Here is a 19,869-nt window from a genome sequence, read left to right as displayed (position 1 = left end):
CGCTCCATAATCTTCCCCGGCACCGAGGTCAGGCTGACAGGCCTGTAGTTCCCCGGATCCTCCTTCCGGCCCTTCTTGTGGATGGGCGTCACATTGGCAAGCCTCCAGTCATCCGGTACCTCCCCCGTTAACCAGGACTGCTGATAAATGATGGAGAGCAGCTTGGCGAGCTCCTCCGCCAGCTCCCTCAGCACTCTCGGGTGGATCCCATCTGGCCCCATAGATTTGCGAGCATCCAGGTGGCGTAGCAGGTCGTTGACTGCTTCCTCTTGGATTACGGGGGGTTCATCCTGCTCGCCATCCCTGTCTTCCAGCTCAGGGGGCCGAGTACCCTGAGGATAACTGGTCTGCCTGTTAAAGACTGAGGCAAAGAAGGCATTGAGTACCTCAGCCTTTTCCTCATCCTCGGTGACAATGTTCCCCTCCCCCCGCATCCAATAAAGGATGGAGATTCTCCTTGGCTATCTTCTTGTCATTAATATAAAAAACTTTTTTTGTTGTCTTTAACGAATCATATTAACACCTCGCCATTGCAACACAAATAGTAAAAACTTTTTTTGTTGTCTTTAACGAATCATATTAACACCTCGCCATTGCCAACACAAATATTCCCTCGAATCTCAAAATAAATTTGAGCCTGTCACGGTAGTGTCCTAGCAATGTGGTATCACTGTAATGCCACTTTCCAAAGAGGTCTCAGGCACACGAATCCATTGTTCTGCTATTTTTATTAGGTGTAGAAGAGTTTTGAGATTTATGTTTTGGTATGTTTTCTTGGTAGGTGTAGAACCAGTGAAGAAAACTATGAACTCTTCACTTCCAGAAAATCTGTAAGTATTTAATGAAGATCAAGCTAATCAATACTGATTGGTACTGCAAGGTTTAGAGCTTTTATTTAATATATGGTATTATGGGTCCGTCATTCCTCCACACCCTTTTCTTTGCAAACTAAATGGAGGCTTTCATTCTAATACTGTAAAACATATTAAATACTCTTTATTGACATGATTCACTAACTGTATTTATAGTATAGTTCTAAAACATGGTAGCTCTTGGCCAAAGTACAAACACAACTGGTGTCTAGTGCCCCTTGTCAAAAACAGGCATTTGCTGTAGTATAAGTGTTTAGAATAAAACTGTGCAGAAACTCCCAATTGCACTTATTTTGGTTCATTTACTATAAGCAAGAAAACCAGCAAGAGCATGCAATGTTACAGTATTGTTTTTTCCCTCTAACGTGTATGGACTATATTAACTTTTTTTGCTATTTGAGCAAGCTGAATCTGCTCTGTGAGAGGTCAGGTGGGCATTTAGAGGTGGCACAAAGTGGCAAGAGTTTATGTTCAAGGAATGAAGGAATGTGGCTGCCTTTTCTGGCATTAGCAAGCTGGTATATGGGATTAACTTTGTAAAACTGAACCCATGGTAGAAGTGTACACTGATAAAGTTTAGGTCGTTTTGTCTTCTGAATTATTCAATGTTACTGACTGGATATGAAGAACTGAGGCTGTTACATTTATCACAAATTTCACTCTAATTTGTGTACATTCAGGCTTTTCATATGACTGCATTTCCTGCCTCCCAATAAATTGCAAGAGACTCAGACAGGAATTTTTAATAGACGAACACTGAATGGAAGCAGTGAGAGATCTGCATTTCATTCAGATGTGTTGAAGAGATGTGGAATTGTTACATCTGTATGTTTTCAATTATTCTGATGAAGTATCCCACATATTCTGATTATGTATTTTAAAAAAATTGACAGACAAAGTAGTTTAGAGGAGAATTTAGGTAAGAACTTCAGTAGTTCGAAAAATCAAGGGTGAGCATGAAGGGAAAATGCTGTAACAAGCAAGAAGGCCAACTGAACTATTAGCTAATGCTCAGCACGGCTGATGGGTCATAGAGTGCTATTTCTTTCTGCTTATTAATACTACTTAATTATGTTGAGGGACTACTGAATGATGTTAATACTTTTCTGATACTGCTTTTCCTACTACTGTAAGCAATTTCTGAGTTTCAGGAAAAGTATAGATTGAAGAAATAGCCCTTGGCAATGAAAATGTCAAGGCACATGGTCCGTGGTATGAGTCTTCTGTTAAAATTGGTTCTGCCTGTGACAATGATGTAATACTCGGATATTTTACACTGAGGTCTTACCTGCAGTAGAACAGTGGTTGCAGAAAAGTGGTCTGTGGGCCATGGTTAGCTAATCTGCAGGTGTCCTACAGAACTGCGTTAAACAATAAAATGTTGAAATTTGTCACATTAATCTCATTAAAACATTCAATAAAAGGTAAGTTAATTTTACTTCCTGATTATTTACAGCATCTTTAGAGCATTTTCCTGGTTTAATTTGATGTTAAGATGTACAGTGGCTCACAAAAAATATTGGGTGTTCATAGTGCCATAGTCAAAAAAAGTCTAAGAATCACTGTGCCAGACATGATTGGCATCTGTAGCACTTCAGACTCTCCAGAATGCTGTCAGCTTAGCTTAGGAGGAAAAGAAGTCATTATATAGTTAGGACATACATAATTTTATTTGAACAGTGTGCTAATGTAATTGATCCCTGCTTGTTGCTTGTTATTACTGGTTTTAAATTAGTTTTTCCAGTTAAAATGTCCCTTAATTATTTTTGTTACATCCATTAATCTTTTTATCACGATAAAAATGAGATTAAGAACATTATAATGTAATATTTGTATATGTTGTCACAATTGATACATTTGCACACTCTAGCAAGTGTTTTCAACTCTTTGGTTAGATGTATCTAGAATATGAAGGAACTTCATTTATTGAGTGGGAATTTCCTGATGTACGTACCGCAGAAGACAAAAGGTAAGAACTTAAAAAATCATGAACATCACCACAATAGCAAGATTTTGAATTCAGTGGGAGAATAGTTAAGATAATACGTGATACTTTTGAAATTTCATTGGCAGTTTACAGAAGTACATTTTTTACATGCTAATATAAATAAGGTAGCAGCTGACAAGACCGGAGATATACAGGAAAATAAAATACTGTCTTTGAAAAGTTGTAAAGCTAAATCCTTTGCTTGGAAATGAGATTTGTAAATTGTGATTTGCAAAGACAACTATTTTATATAATACTACTAAAAAAAAAGAGTAAAAAAATTTTAAGTGAGTTCTTCCGATCTGTGTATTCTGTTCTTCTCTAAAAGAACGGCAAACGAATTGCTGTCTTTACAGAGCAGAAATGAAACGGAGTTTTCTGTATGTATGATACTGTAATTTAAATATTTATCTACAATATGTTAAATATGAAAATGGACATACATGATACAAGTTAGCTTTTATTACAGTGTTCCCCCCAGAATTTCATTGCTTCTTGTGATTTGAGCAGCAGCTTACCCTCTAAGGCAGGTGTAAATAAGTTCCCTGTTCCTGAGTGTTACAATACGTTAAGTGTGTACAAAGATACTGTGTTCTGTCTCTGTCTCAGCCTTCGACAGTCAGCCATTAAAAGTTTAGTAGAATGCATGTGTGGTAGATACTGGGTGATTAATTTTTTGCAGGACTTTATAGATTTATAAATTTCTCAGAATATGTCTCTCTCAGTCAGGGAGAATGAAGAACTATGTAAGGGAAACAAAAAAAACCCCTAATGAATGTATGAATCCTTTTTGTCATTCTGTTCATTAAAACAGGATGCCAAATATTGCACAATATTTGACTAAGAAAGATCCTGAATTGGCTGAAAGTTTTCCTTTTTCCTAGGTCTGGTTTCTGGTTAGAATAGTTCTCTTAGCTGGGTCATTGCAAAAGTGTCAGCTCAAGGGAGGGGAGCACAGTAGCCCCAGTTTACATCAGCTTTATCTGTTTGAAAACAGCACCCTGAGTTCACCATCTCTTCAAAGTGCCACAAGGGCTGTGGGTGAGAGCTCCTGCATCAACCAAGATTGTATTTGGTTGTTAAATATAGGTTAGAATAAAGATTTTTGTCTGTGTTAACCTGTAACCCGTAATACCCGAGTCCTGATAAATCCTTAATTTCTTTCGCTACTAATCCTATCTAATGTTTTGGCACAAGATAGGATGAGACTAAACTGGTGAATGGGGTGAAGCATGACCTTAAAGGCAGGCGATCAGGATGTACAGGCCTCTAGAATGACCCATACCGCATTCTTAGAGCGCTCAGGGGCTGGGAGATGTGCCCTGCCAGTTGTCTGTCATTAAGGGGCTTGTTTATATAGCTGTTGAGAGGCAGTCATCTTGTGGTTCCCTGAAGTGTCACTGATACTGTACAGTAGCTAGGTTGTCTCACATACATGTAAGAAAAAACTTGAGCCAAAAGCTTAATGAATATTTTACATGCTGTTAGGCTCAAGTTTCTCTCACATTCTTCTTCTTTTTTTTTTTTAATTTGGTCCAATGTGCTTATAAATAATGCCCTAAAATTATAATCATTGAGTCTTAGAGATGTAGATTGTCTGTCAGTGGAGTGCTGAACTGCCAGATTGTATTCTCTGTTTAGTAGAAATGTAGGGTTTTTCTCTTGCACAAACTTATGAAGAGGACCCTGAAATCCTAAATTTTCAAGTTTTAATCTAAATAGATTCTCAGATGCACATATCTCATGTTCACTAGTGTTAAACATTTGTGTTATGTGTGGTTTTTATTTTTTAAATAACTTTAGTTCACCAAAACCAACACTGAACTGTCCATTTGCTGGGACTTACAGAGTAAAACCAAAAGTAAAGACTGAGGTAAGCTGTGAAAATGAATTGTGAGAAAATTAATTGTGGTCTGATCATTGTGTACTCGGTGATGGTTTGGATGCAGATGTCTCTCATAGCATACATAGTTTGTTGTGAAATGGAGCTCTAGAATTGAATATGCTAGTTACAAAATAAGCCATCTTTATCTCTAAAGGTTGTGAAGGAAAACTTCCAAGTAAGAACAGAGTTTAACTAGTCTAGAGATGGTGCATTTGCTTGCATGATGAATCACTGAATTCTGAGATTTCTGATAGCCTCTTTTATTTTATTGAAATACTAAATATTTTATGCTTATCCCTTTAACATCCAGTTACTCTGCTTGCTCTGCAGACCTATCTGCATCCCATATCTTCTCTGGGGACAAAAGGCAGCTGCTTATCATAGATAGCTGCAAAAAAACTCAGCTTTCTCACAGTAGTTTTTGTAATGACCAGATTATGTGGATATTGTCACAGATTTCCACCATGTTTACCACAAAAAACTTGGGATCTGACTAATTAGGATTTTTTCAGTATTCTGTAAAGAATATAAGTGGTGTTTTGGGATCTGAATTGTAATTGGTTTTGGATCTGAAGAAGCTCATGCTGAATCCTTATTGTGATCACTGACTAGAAGGAACTATAATATCTTCTAAAGGGATTAAGGAAGTTTGCCATATCATGTTGAATCCCTGTTCATTAGATAAGACTGTTATAAAGAAGTGAATAGTATTGGGTCTATGTCCCCATGTACATCTCCATTTAAGGTGGCACAGAAACATATGTAAACTGCATAAATGCAGTGCATTCTATTCAGAAAAGATCTAATATACAGGCATTTAAAAAAAAAACCAAACACATTTCATGTAAGAAACCTCTCTTAATTTCATATTTTCTCTTACCAGATGGGGTTGCTGCAACTTATTTCATTAATATCAAAACTAATTGTTGCCTATTTGTTTGTGTTCTCTAACTCGCTCCTTCTCCTGTGACCCTTTCCCAGTGCAAAACCTTAGTTCTCTTCCATTTATGTCTCACCTCACCCTTTCTACCTAAATAATCCTAAATCCTACCCACGTGTTCAAGCTCTCTTGTCGCCTTTAATATTTCGATTTCCTACCAGTATCTCTTGAGCCATTCCAGAATAGCTTCAGCTGTTCGAGTTTTCAACTACTGGTTGAACAAGAGGTAGCAAGTGCTGTGATGAGTCGTAATCTACATATGTGATTATTGACCAAGGCGTTAGGACCTTGAGTTTCCAAGCATGCTTGTGTGTCCACGAATAGTCTCAATGAATTCAATTGAACTATTCATAAATCAAAGTTTTTTTGTAAGTAATAAAGCATTATGTAGATGTATATATTGATACAAGTAAAACATAAACCAATAGCACTAGGAGACAGTATATCAAAGCAAAACATGTTTCTGTCTTCTAGACATTTGAGGATAAAGAGTGGTATTTGTCTGCTTCTGATCGTTCTAGTTGTTTCATGTGGTACGTGACGGCAGCTTCACAGACAGACAGGTAGGGTTTTTTTCTATGTAAATATTTTTTGAAATAAATAACAGTAACGTTTTTAACAGGGATAATAATGACCTGTTTGAATAAATGAAAAACCTGACAGTTTGGAATTTATGAATTTTGGGTAATGTTGGGTATTGTGTGTATATATACGTATGGGTCAAATTGAGAACTCTCGTTTCCATATTGAATTAAAATCCATAGAAGGTGAAAAGAGCTTTTGTACTTAGTACAGGTCCAAAAATGAAGGGTATTGACATGTGGATTCAGATGTAGCACTGAACAAAAACACAGCCAGCCATTGCCCAAGGTAAATCAGTGTTTCAAGACAGAATTGCAGAAGGCAGCTCATGAGCAATAGATTACAAAGAAAAAGGTGTTTTATTCTTCTAAAGAGGCAGACTTGGGAGGACATATGTCTAACAGGTCTGAAGGTTATTGAAGAACCTCCTATCTAGTGTAGAAATCAGGGGGATTTTGATTGCAGGGGCCAGAAAGAAGTACATGTTTCTTGAAAGGAGTCAACTGTAGAAATAAAAATATTTTCGATGCGGTTGCAGGATTCCAAAGAATGCTCAAAAGAAGGGAGGAAAATGAGGCAGAGACTTTATTCTTTTGTCTAAGTATGTGTATGTATCCTGCTCCGTAAAGTAATGATTTTTAAACCTTACAACGTAAGCATGTCTCCCTGCACACTTTAACATCTCTGAAGAAGGCTATGTCAGAGTGAAGTTGCAGCTAAAATGCATGTGCTCAAACAAATAGGAATTAAAAATAATTGAAGAGAAGGTGTCACTTGCGTGGTGGGAGAGTGCATGCTCTTGACGCGTGCTAGACAGATCAAGAAAAAAATGAATAGTGAAGCACAAGGGCGCATATTTTAACATAGTAAGACCAGACAGGAACCCTGGTCGTCGTCAGTGTAGGAAGCCCTGCTGGAGCTATGATCACCTTATACTCGGTAGCAGTAGGAAAAAGGAAAGAAAAAGACTGATGGTCGTGACGCTATTGAAAAAGTTCTGTAGATTTCCTGAATAAAACCAGTAGTTTTTAGGCAAAAACAGTAACTTGTATTCTGCTCCTACCATCCATGGAGTTTGCCAGTGTTTGGCTTGCTTTACTTAGGAGGAAAACATCTGTAATACTAGTTAGGAATATTTTTAATGGCATACTTTTGCTTATGAAATATGTATACAAAATCCTGTTTCTCTAAACATAGTAGAAATAAATAGCAGTAGCTTTCTTTTCCACAGTTTTTGAACCCCTCTGGTAACTCTTGTGTAATGCAAAGCAGCATGTGCTTGCCCTCAAAGCCATGTAACTGTTTTATCTGTTTATTTTATAGTAGGCTAGTAAGCCACTTACTCGGATTTTTTTTCTGTCAACCCCAGGGTAAACTTTCTTGCATGTTTTCTGTTTTGATTAGTGTTAATGTTGCCTGTGGATGTCTTCGTACATTTCCCAGATATTACTGCAGAAAGGAGCAGTTAATTGCTTTTTTTGTTTTGTTTTGCTGGAAGGAATGCACTGAGTTCAGTTACCAAACTTAAACAAAATGTGATTGACAAGAAGCCAAAGACAGCCTTAATAGCAGCAATCTTTCTCATCCTAGAATAACCATAGATCAGACTTTTTTCTTCTACTTCAGTCACACTAGTTAGAATTACTTGTGTCTTTGCCTGAAAACTGCAAATTTAGTTTTGTAGTCCTATGGAATTTTTTCAGCAAATTTGAAGATAATCAGTAGATTTTTAACATTTTACTTGAGTGGTGATTAAAACATGCTTCGTATTATAAACTCTGATCCTTGTCTACAGCTTCTTTTTTCCACTTAAACTGATGGATGAATTCTTAACCTCTTTTGAAGGCAGTGGATGTTTTAGCATTGACTTAATCAGAATTAACATTTCATCCAGGATGTTTAATGGGGTTTGATTTCATGCAATCCTAATTCTATTGTATTTCTGACATCCAAGATACAGCAGTTTCTCTGCCTTTCCCTCGCCCCTGGACCTTACCCATTCCAGCGGCAAGAGTGCAGAAGACTCAGAGGCCCTAATTGTAACACAAGCAGCACTTTGCTCCCCGTCATGTCATTACAGAGAGGGACATGTCTCCCTTACTGGAGAGGCGAGTCTTCTCCTCATATAGGGCACAACACAGGGTCTCCATTGTGCGCTCTGATACAGCAGGTATACTTCCTTGCAAACTGATCTTCTGAATCTGATAACTTTAAATAAGGTGAACTTTTCAGAAGATGCACTTTATTTAAATAGTACATATTTTTGGTAAGAGAGAAGCTACGTTATAAAAAGCCTATGAAAGATGCTTAGAGTATGTTTTTAAATGAGAAACATCCAGCAAATATGGATCTCTCTTTAAATATTAAAATATTTATGCAGTGGAACAACCAAAGCCAGTACATTAAAAACATTATTTTAGACGCTGCATACACATCTCATACAAGCAGATTGATTCATGTAAAATAGTTTTATTCAATAGCAAGCTTTTTAATGATATTTTAAAGTAATATGTAATTTATTGTTTTTGTAGAACAGATCCACTGTCCATAAGTGAAAGCCAGGTCACTTTAAGTTTGAATGTGTTCTTTGGCCTTGTATCTTAATCTATCTCTTCTCCAATTTTTTCTCTCATTTTTAGGGAATACAATTTTGACACAAATTCAGGCTGATTAACGGCAAGACTTTGGCAGACCAACCTGTTACTCATTTCTTTGAATTTGTGTACTCTTTGAGATTTTTAAAATGTGTGTGCCATACAATGAATCTGATTAAACATTCCATTGGTACAGTAAACTAGTATCATCTTGTTTATAAAATTCCTTATTTCGTAACATCTGCCAAATTTAATCTAAAGAGATGATAACATAAGTTATTTCCTACCTCACCCCCTCTTTGACTGTAAGAGAGATTGTGATCATGTGGGGAAATATGAAAACTTTAAATAATAAAAAAGTGTCGTTGCTAACAAACTGAATTCATAAGTAGTTTGCAGTCTGCTAAAAATGATTGAACTTCACAGCTGTGGAAGCAAGCTTATATTCTCCCTGTGCAAGTTCTTCCACTCAGCCACCTCTGAGCAAGCAGCTGTATGATTACTCAGCTTGCCCTATTCTAAGGGCGGATTGCAAGACTTGGCATTTTGATTTGAGTAGATGAATATGAAACTGCAGGATGAGAACTGTAGGATGTAAACTTGCAGCATGTCAGCTGTTTTATGATAACTGCCTCTGTGCACCTCCTTACACTGCTATACTTTGTGGTAAAGGTGGTGAGTCTGCCTCACTGAATGACTGATTATTCCCTTTGCATTGTACCATGAGATGGAAATACCAGGTATTTGCCTTCTTCCTGACTGAAAGAGCAGTATGTCAGTGATGTGCCAGTCATGGAAGCATACATGATGCACATTTAAATAACAGCTTTGTAACATTTCCTTGGCAAGAAACAAGTTCTGTTTTGTTTTAACAGTGAGTAACCCCTCTTCCTTTGCTGCAGGAGAACAGGCTGTATATAGCTGCACAGCCCACAAGAATGGAGAGAGACTGAGGAAGGGCTTCTGAGGGAAGTATGACAGCATCAGAGGACAAAAAATTCTTCTGCATAAATTCTTACTCTTCCCCACTTTATTTCTGAGAAAAGGAGGTGCTGCTTCCCTCAGTTGTTATTGCCTGTTCACATCAAAAAGAAACAAAGAGTACAAGACTAGCTTGCAGCATACACGTTGCCTAAGTTAATATTATTACATTATCTTATGTGTGTTCACAAGAAGTGCTATCACAGTGATAGAATACTAGCGTTTGTTAAAAAACTATCAACTTGTGTCTCTTTTTTACTTGTTAGAAGTTAATTTTGTGGATATATGATCCTGAAAGTACAGATGCTTCCAAACTGAACCACACTGCAATTATTCCATCACAAGTACGTTGAAATGATGCCACTTAAGAAAAAGGTTAAAATGCATGTCTTGAGAAAATTTACCAGTTGAAAGTGGAAGTGTCTTACTGAAATATACTGCCTGCATACATCTTTACTTACTTCCTTTTACTGTGTTAGGAAAAATAAACTTGCAAGATTTTCTCTCCTGTTAATACTGCAGCAGTAACACATGTATAATGAGTGAGGTGAAACCTATTGTCTATTTCATAGAGATAGAATAATTAGCAAGTTTTAGTGATTGAGTCAAATTTGAGTCTTTGTGAAAATTATATTCAGAAATTGTAACTGGCAGTAACATGTGACAGTTAAACAGAAGTCTCTTTTCAGATTTCCTCATGCACCTGCATAGCAAACTGTTGGAAAAAAGTTTAAGCAAAAGCATTGTGGAAGACATGACACGTGATAAACAGGGATGTCCATTTACTGGTTTAATTTAGACCTAAAATGTGACAACCTATTGTACAAGCTGAACGGAGATTCATTCAAGAGATTATCCCACATGGATTAGTTGTAGGGACTAATATGTACAATAAATTCTGTTAGGAGTGGGTTTCTGATCTAAACGAATGGCAGAAAGTAATTAGTCATTGGTACAGTAGCTGACATGAGGTATGCATGCATGGCACCAGGATTTAGGGGTTTTTATTAAGTTGCCATCATTATATCTTTTAAATTTTTAACATTTGTTTAATAATTGACATTACTATCTTCAAGATTAAAATGAAACAGAAGAAAAAGGTAGCAATATTAATTGCATTGTGAAGGCATTTTTGTTATTAGATAATTAGATGTTAGGAAAGTGGTTTTGTTTTCTGTCTGCTGCTACGGAAACAATACAGAGAAAACTGATCTTGGCTCTGAGTGTTGTGTATTCTGAAATGAATAGATTGAGTAAATATGATTTTAATGGTATGTCATTGTTTGAAAATGTCTTTTATAATAGCAAAGCTTATTCCAACTTTATAATTTCAAAAGAGAAATGTTGTCATAAACAGCCTTATACTAGTTGGACAAAAATATAATTAATAATAACATTTATTTTACTTAAACAGAGTTCTCAGATACTTGGAAGACTGTTTTGGAATTTGGGACAGGAACCTGTTGTTCATATCTATTTGAAAAAAGAGAAGTACTGTTCTCAGGAGCATCCAAAATTAGGGTATGGTATTTTATTTGTATTTTTTAAGTGGAATGCTATTAAAAATTGTTGCACTTGCAACTCTACAAACAGCTGTTGATGAGTAGAGCCATGATGAGAGCTGTTGATGAGAGGCCCATATCTGGGCCTCTTTTTTCTACTTTGAGATAACTTTGTGCTTCGGTAATAATTTTGCCATTTTTCCTTTTCTTTGAAGACAGCTTGTCATCTACTAGGCAGGTTTAGCTGCCCTTTGTTTCATTCACCATAGTACTTAAACTTACATAGGCCTTTCAGTCCTAAAAAAACTCACAGTATGTAATTGTTCTACTTCATATGTATAGAAGCTCATGGAGTAGAAAGCAAGACTGGACTCAAAAACCACTTAACATTTTTACTGTAATGAATGGTCTGTGAGTCTTAATTGTCAAGTTGTAGGTATTGACTCGAAGTTAAACATATCCCCCATTCAGGCATGCCATTCCTGGAAGTTCAGAACGTGTGTGAGGTATTGTATCAAACATCTCATCCTCATTTAGAAAAAAATCTTGGACAGATACTCTTCTTCACCCTTCTCTAGACTTCTAAGTGGGCGTTGCACATTTTTACTTTATGTGCTGATATTTCAGGCACAATTTCAAAAAAGAAGTAAGGTAGCTCAGGCAGAGTATCATTCAGGTTCAATTAAAATTATTCCAGTGTCTCTGCTAGCTTGTTTAGGATAAGGTTCAGGTATTTGTGCCAAGTACCACATCTTAGATGTTTTCTTTCACCTGTTGCTGAAGAATTCAGCATTTTCTGCAAATCAACAGTTAACTATAACCTTGATGAGCAGTAGTAGAGCAATGGCCGTAGTAATATGATTCTAAACATATGTGATAAAATAATACCCAAAGTATTAATCCTTCTTTTAATGCTTGCTTATATTACAGTCATGCTTTGACTGGGGGTTTGCATGTTCTGGATAGGAAATAGAATAGCAAGGAAGTGGTTGGAAGGTGAGGGAAAAGTGAAAGGGATCCCAGAACCTCCTCGTACTACAGCATCCACCATCAGGTGACATTCACAGGAGCTTTTTTCTTAGGAACATCATATAGGATTCCAAAGGATGAATGAGTTTCTTTCTTTTCACAAGCAACTATTGTCAGTTTTCTTAGAAATAAATAAAGGGATTATGGTAAGATTTTGGTGAGTCTGGACAGTCGCAAAAAGGCAATTCATGAATCCAGACAAACCTGACATTTGAAGAGCTTCCTGAGGCAGTGCCATCCCCTTCGATTCCTGTTTTTTCTGTGCTGGAGCCCCTGATGAAACTCTTCTGCACTGTTATTTCTAGTATTTTGGACCCATAAATATTACAACTAATATAAGGACTCTCATACTGTCAGTTGCTCTACTTTTATCACTGCTTACTGCATTTGAGGGCAATTACTTCTTTTCCTTTCCAAGAGTATGTAGTATTCACCATGTTTTGCAGTGTGACATGAAAACACAATGGGTCAGCAGTGACAAAAATAAACGTTTTTTATTTGATTGTGAGTTCATGAGAAAATAGAACAAACCAGTAAATAATAGTGATGTGAACATACCAGGAGTTACGTGTAGCAAAGGTATTTGTCACAAGTTTTGTGATCTGTAAAATTTTATCCTATGTAGGCCTTCAGTGAAGCTAATCCAAATACATCAGAGCTAAATTTTGTGATGGGGTAGTGAGAATGACTCTGGGTTTACATTTTACAAGGGGTTCTCAACTGCAGACATTTCCTGCAGCATATTAGCCATCTGACCCTTACCCATTTTACACACTCTCTTAATGCCAGTTATAAGTTTACTACTATTTTGTGACTTTACCTTCTTTTTTAAAGAGTTTACTCTCAGCATGTAATTAATGTTATGTATTATACTGCAAGAAATGAGTATGACTTTTAATGGGGTAGGTAGTACTGTTTATGTAGGTTTGGTTTGCTCTCCCTCTGTCGTTATCTATTGTACCTTTCTATTTTATCACTAGATGGCAACATAGCAACACTCCATATCAAAAGTTGCTATAACCAGAGATGGGCTTTTTCTATCGCATTTTTCACAGCAGAGTTTAAATAATTCACACACACCCCGAAATGGGAACATATGCATTCTGGCAATTTCAGTAAATTGTTTCTTAATGCTGTGAGTTCTGGTATTACTTTTTTCTATCGTATTAACTGATGCTTTTTTAGACAACTGAAGTGCAGAATAATCAAGCAAGAGAAAATAAAATTGCTTTATAAATTAACAGTCTTTTTTCTTCCAAATAAGGAAGATGATTCATCTGAATCATCTCACATATGCTTGGTTATTTTGCGGAAACACCTTTTATTGAAGCCAGTGGCACTTGTGTTCACATCTACAAGAACAGAATTTGCATCATTTTTGCCTTTCCAAATATTTCATTTACTGAGATAAGTCTCAAGTTAATACATCTGTTGATAGAAAAACACTGAAGTAAGTTTGGGCTGAAACAATTTGTATCCAATAATCTTATGCAAGAGTCTCCTTAGCATCCCTCTTGAAAGCACTGAGCCCACAGACTAATTCAAATTCTAGTCAGACTGGACAGGATGATTATCACTAGACAAGGTATGAAAACTGAAATTTCAAACTCAGTTTCTCAGGAGACATATTTTCCAGCGAAATGAGAGAAACAAAAAGAAACAAGACCAATCTTAACTGAGCTACCAGCTTCTTTTGCTTTTGGAACATTGGACAGACTCAGTTTTGCTCAGTATTTGGTAAACAGCCAGTGAGAGGCTCTTAGGCTTCTTAAGTCTCCTCTGAAACTCAGCAGCAGCTTCTCAGTAAACTCAAAACAGTTTGTAAGAATATGAATAGGTTCTGTCCTGCATCACGTTTTCTCCAGAAGCCAAAACTAGAAAGCTTATACTCCTCCCCGGTCTGCTTTATACTGAGCTGAATTTTTCGATTTTTAAGTTTCTGTCAGCCCTGCTGTATCCTGATGTAGTGCAACAGAACTGTTGGGCCCTCCCTTGATATTTGAACAAGTCATCTTCTTCAGAGAGGCTGGCCTTTTGCACCCCGTCAGATCCATTATTATCCTACGTATTTAATGAACGAGTCGTATTATGCTAACTGAAGTTAGGGAGGTAATATTGGAAAGCTGTGCAGCTACTATTTTTTGAAAAGTAACAAAAACAATTTCTCTGTCTTGATTAACTTGCATTATCCACACTCTCTGTTTCCTGGGAATGTTCGTCAAGGAAACCTCTTAAGTTTCAAACTCACTCCGGACTTGATGTATTGGAGCTACTAGAGTTGTGTTCATATCAATGTATATCCTCATAAAGTGACAGTATGCTATGTACCTATAGCTGGGAGGACCACACAGATTGTTGATCTGTAAGGAACTCATCAATGAATGGATTAGTAGAATTAATTAATAATTCTATGGAATACACTGAGCATGAGCAAGTGACGCATATAGGCCGAAGGATATAGAATTACATAATATGATTTGTTATTTTTTTATCTGATTCTCTAAGTTAGTTGCTTACCAAGCATACTAACATTTTCTGCTTTCAGTGCTTAGGATATCTGCATTAGGGATGCATGTGTAACTGTCAATGATGTGATGCATACATACACACGCACTGAGTGTGTAAGAAACTAAGAATTCTTCCTAAAGACTTAGAAATTCCCAAGATTCATGACTAGGTTTGCTAGCCTGCATGATTTACTATAAGCCTATTCCTACACATAGGTTATCTCTTTTAAGCCCCATTTTCTCTTATTGCTCATCAACACAATTCTTGCTGAATTATCAGTGGCCCTGATCATCATCTGCAACAGGGTTTGGTATTAGTTCTTGTTAATCTGTTTTCCTCTACACATTCCAAGTAGCTCAAAGGAGGTTGTGGGAAAGGTGGGGAGAAGGTGTCCTCAGTAGTAGTGAAAGCTGTATTATTCTATGGAGTTACAATGTTACAACCATTCATTTTTAACTCCAGATGCTCTCTTCTCAGTCAGATCTTTCAGTCATGTACAGTTTCCAGACAGCACTGAGATAGGAATATGCCTGGTTTTGTAAGTTTAGAAGTTAAAGTCCAACTGCAGGCAAATTTTGATCTTTTTCTCCCTGATTTCATTTCATCATCTGACTTCTGGAATTAGAACAGAATTTGGAAATAATTTTGTACCACTGTAGGTGCAGTTCTTCTAAGAACGTGACATTCATAATGTAGCTGAGTTTCTTTCAGTCAGTTCAACTGACTGAAGTTTTCATCTTTCAAATTTCTCTGTTTATCTGTTGTTTCTTCCATTTCCAGATTATGGACTGTTGATGTACCTGCAATATCTGATGACATCGTAGCAAAAATACATGGAAAGCCAACAGTATTTCAGGAATGCTTTGTTCTAGATACTCCTTTTATAATTCCAAGGCCCAAACAATCATTTCCTAGCAAGGAAAATTATACCTCACTCTGTTCCTCCCAAAATAGTGACCTCTCCGTTAAATGGTCTGCATGTTTTCTAACAACAGCAGTTTTATTATCCAATTTTGGAACTTTCTATACAAATGATAGATTCAAAACTTACATAGAAATAAAAGTTCCCTCAGATGCTTTGACCCAAGGGCTAAATAACAACGTAACGAATGTGGCTCTAACTGATAATGGAATCATATTTTTAATAAATGGTACTTTTTATAAATGAGAAGCTAATTTTTTTAAACTTGGAGCGGAACACAAGCTTCCTGAAAGTGAAATAACTGGAATACATTCAAGATATTGTTGTTCATCTGTCTATCCAGTGCAGGTAAGTTATCTGTAGTTCTCCTTTGACATTTAAGATATGGATGGTCTTCATTAAACGTCTGGATGAATCTATTTTAGATCTACTTTTCATTGATGTAATGCTGGGTTTGGAATTGGAAATGACCAGACAGCAACAAGTTTATTTAAAGAATATTTTGAAATAAGGTCTGCGCACTGTCTGTGGCTCTCACTGCATGAGCTCATGCAGCCATATGAAATCATTTTTAGGATCACAGCTTAAATTTGTAAATTCATTTCAGTGAAGCTCTCCTAATTACATTAGCTGAAAATGTATCCCAAAACATCTTGATTTCTTAATGCACATCCTTGATATAAACTTTAAGAGAAGTTACTATTTACCTAATCACTGTGTCATTTTTTTTAACAGAGTGGAAAATAATTAAGTACTTTGGCAGCATGGATACCTACTGAGATTTATCTTGGATATAATGAAACATTTAATAAAATAGGAGACACAGCAAACTTAGTGAAGTTCTTAAATTTTCCAAACACTGCTTCTTTATCTATAGAGGCTGTTAGCTATGTCTCAGTCCTTCAGACTTTTTTTTCTGGCAGTTTATAATGAAGACAGACAATTTTGGGGCTTAAGAAATTTTTACTTACCTGTTCCTCGCAGTTCTATTATGAGGATGATATACATAAATGCAGCATTATCACCTGGGCTGCTGTGGGATGACATGAGTGTTTACTACACCTACAAAACCAACACAGATAATGGATATTTTCAAGTATCTGGATCAAACCTTTCTCGATCAGAAATGTCTCATGGGAGCACTATTCACCAGCTTATTCTTGGTTAAGTAAAGTATGTTATATTTTAAGTAATTATCAAGTATTTTTTTTTAATTAAGTGATAAAAGAAATTTCAAGTAAGAGATCATTGAAGCTACCTTTTTGTAAATGACAGTAGTAGAATAATATTTATTCATTTCATTGGTCTGTTAAGACTGAAAAACTTTTACCCAAGGTAGTTGCTCATCTTTAGTTGGCTATTAAAGGAGAATTCAACTGAGCAGATGCCACTCACTCTACAGACAATGGTATGTCTTTTTGACTACTTGAGTCACCTGGTAAATGTACAAAAGTCCAGTCTGAGTCCAACTCTATGAAGTTCAGTGGAGCAGTGCTGGACACTACCACAGCCATGTCCTACAAAATTGTTCATGAAACTTGAGAGATCTTATTCTACAGTTTTGAGCTGTTGTTCCAATCAAAAACCCTTCTGAGTGCAGGATCATACCAAAAAGCCCTCTCAGGAAAAATTTGCCAGCTCCAAAGGCCACGATAAATATTCATTGGGACCAGGCTTGCAAGATGAAGCTATCAGGCTTATTTGATACTCAGTCTTACCTACTGATGCATCTTATGTGACATAGAGGATGGATCCTAACAAGGTAGCCTGGTGATGGCTTGAGAGCCAAGCTTATCACTGCAAATACAGCAGCAGCTGAGAGACTACTTACAAAGAACAAGAAGCAGCTAGGCAGAGTATGGCAGAACTGCCAGCCCAACTATTGCACAGTGCAGGCGGCCAGGCCAAGAGTACTGGCAAGAAGATTTCCAAAGAGCAGTTGATAAATATTTCTGCTAAAAATAACAACCTCAAGATACCATAGAAAGGCATATTGACAGTGCCATGAGAGGAGGTCAAGTGATAGCACTGAAGCCATTTTCTTGGTGGTCCTTTTTAAAGAGAAGTCAGGCTTAAGAAGGCTCACAGAAGACTATACCTGAGTACCATTTACGTACTGACTCAGCAAGGAGAAGCATGAGAAGGAAACCTATTAATCAGTCTTCCAGTGCTCTTTGTTGAGAGAAAGTTTCTGCCTCATGGCCACTGCAAGTTCCCTAGCCTGACTAGAGCTGATCCACAAAAGTCTTGTGTTACTACCCCTGGCACAGGCAAGAGACAACTCTGTCCAAATGAGAAGACAAGCTGCGTCTCTGGCCTTTTTTCTTGGGGGACTGTGTGTTGCTTAAAATAGAAGTGCATTTTAATATACTGTAGCTATAAACACATCTGCAGGACTCAAAATCAGGTCCAGCAACATACCCTACATGAGGCAATGATTGAGCTCAAATGCAAAACCAAAGTAAACGGGAGATGGAAGCAGGGACAAGCTACCAAGGACATGCAGGGACAGAATTGGAAAAACCTACGCTTGGCTGGAATTGAAACCAGCAAGGGATATGAAGGGTAACAAGAAAGGCTTCTTGTAGGTGCATTAACAGCATAAGGAAGAAAAAGGAAAAGGTGGGCCCGCTGCTGGATCAGGCTGGAGATCTACTGACTAAGTATAAAGAGAAGGAGAAGAGGAAGTGCCTCCCTCCCTCAGTCTTTATTGAAAAATTCTGTTTTCAGTCTTACCAGGTCTCCATTCACATTAGTAAATTTTGTGGGAGAGAGTTACTACCTACAGTATCAACGGATCTAATTAGGGACTACTTAGACAAGCTGGACATGCACAGTCCACAGGATCAGACAGGATACCTTTTAGACTGCTGAGAGAGCTGGCAGATGTTGTTGCAAGGCCGCTCTTCATCACCTTTGAATAGCTGTGGTGTTGAGGGGAAAAAGGCAAACATCTCAGCCATCTGAAGAAGGAGAGAAGGAAGACAAGGGAGAGCTATGGGCCAATCAGCCTAACTTCAGTCCTTAGGAATATTATTGATCAAATCATCCTGGAAGGCATTTCCAGTCACAGAAAGAATGAAAAAGTGATTGGAAACAGTCAGCATGGTTTTACCAAGAAAAAATCATGCTTGACCAACCTGATCATTTTCAGTGAGAAGATGGCTGACTTGGACAAGAGTGTAACAGTAGATGTCATTTACCTTGACCTTAGCAATGCATTTGATATACAATGAATGACGGAACGCGAGGTGGGTGGAAAACTGGCTGACCCCAGAGGGTCAACAGTTTGACATCTAACTGGGCAGAGGTGGGCTGATATGTTTAACATCTTCATCAGTGGGATGAAATGCAGCCTCAGCAAATTCATGAATGGTACAAAATTGGGGGGCAGCAGCTGATAACCTGGAGAAGTGGAGATACCTCCTCATGACTTTGAAACGAGTCAGTCTATTTTCACCATCCCTTTCAGATTATACTAGTGTAAGAGAGCCACAGCTAGTTTTCAGAAAGGAATAGACCATAAAATGAAAAACAGTACCCAATACAGGGCCTGTAAAATGCATCTACATCTGTGCTAGAAACACAGTCAACAAAAATAAATACACCATTAGTGGATTTGATAAGTAGTGTTTGAGCCATGTGGTTACGAACAAGAAGATAAAAGGTAAATGAGGCTGTATTCAACCATGAATCAAAATAACAATAATAATGGATTGTCACTATTATTTTCTGCTACATTTTCTATTTTGCTTATAGAATCATAGAATAGTTTGCGTTGGAAGGGACCTCTAAAGGTCATCTAGTCCAACCCCCCTGCCATGGGCAGGGACATCTTCAACTAGATCAGGTTGCTCAGAGCCCCGTCCAACCTGACCTTGAATGTTTCCAGGGATGAGGCATCCACCACCTCTCTGGGCAACCTGTGCCAGTGTTTCACCACCCTCTGCGTAAAAAATTTCTTCCTAATATCTAGTCTATATCTACCCCCTTTAGTTTCAAGCCATTCCCCCTTGTCCTGTTGCAACAGGCCCTGCTAAAAAGTTTGCCGCCATCTTTTTTATAAG

At 37.3% G+C, this 19,869-nt stretch overlaps 2 protein-coding genes across 2 annotated transcripts in view; one reads left to right on the top strand and one right to left on the bottom strand.

The window, feature by feature from the left end:
* Positions 1-8,416, bottom strand: part of ADSS (adenylosuccinate synthase) — a 55,851-nt gene extending 47,435 nt beyond the window's left edge. Inside the window, exon 1 of the mRNA XM_019471214.1 lies at positions 8,345-8,416. Within this exon, the coding sequence (XP_019326759.1) occupies positions 8,345-8,416 (72 nt within the window). The remainder of the gene's footprint in view (positions 1-8,344) is intronic.
* A 1,166-nt stretch (positions 8,417-9,582) lies between these two features.
* CUNH1orf101 (chromosome unknown C1orf101 homolog) overlaps positions 9,583-19,869 on the top strand; it is a 13,594-nt gene continuing 3,307 nt past the window's right edge. Inside the window, exons 1-6 of the mRNA XM_019471212.1 lie at positions 9,583-9,630; positions 10,108-10,185; positions 11,256-11,362; positions 15,661-16,039; positions 16,146-16,150; positions 16,787-16,965. Coding sequence (XP_019326757.1) covers positions 9,583-9,630; positions 10,108-10,185; positions 11,256-11,362; positions 15,661-16,039; positions 16,146-16,150; positions 16,787-16,965 — 796 coding nt within the window. The remainder of the gene's footprint in view (positions 9,631-10,107; positions 10,186-11,255; positions 11,363-15,660; positions 16,040-16,145; positions 16,151-16,786; positions 16,966-19,869) is intronic.

This window comes from Aptenodytes forsteri, unplaced genomic scaffold (assembly GCF_000699145.1).
Source record: "Aptenodytes forsteri isolate BGI_AS27 unplaced genomic scaffold, ASM69914v1 Scaffold10, whole genome shotgun sequence".
NCBI classification, from domain to species: domain Eukaryota; kingdom Metazoa; phylum Chordata; class Aves; order Sphenisciformes; family Spheniscidae; genus Aptenodytes; species Aptenodytes forsteri.
The sequence above is the reverse complement of the archived record's forward strand: the minus strand, read 5'-3'. Positions and strand labels throughout refer to the sequence as shown.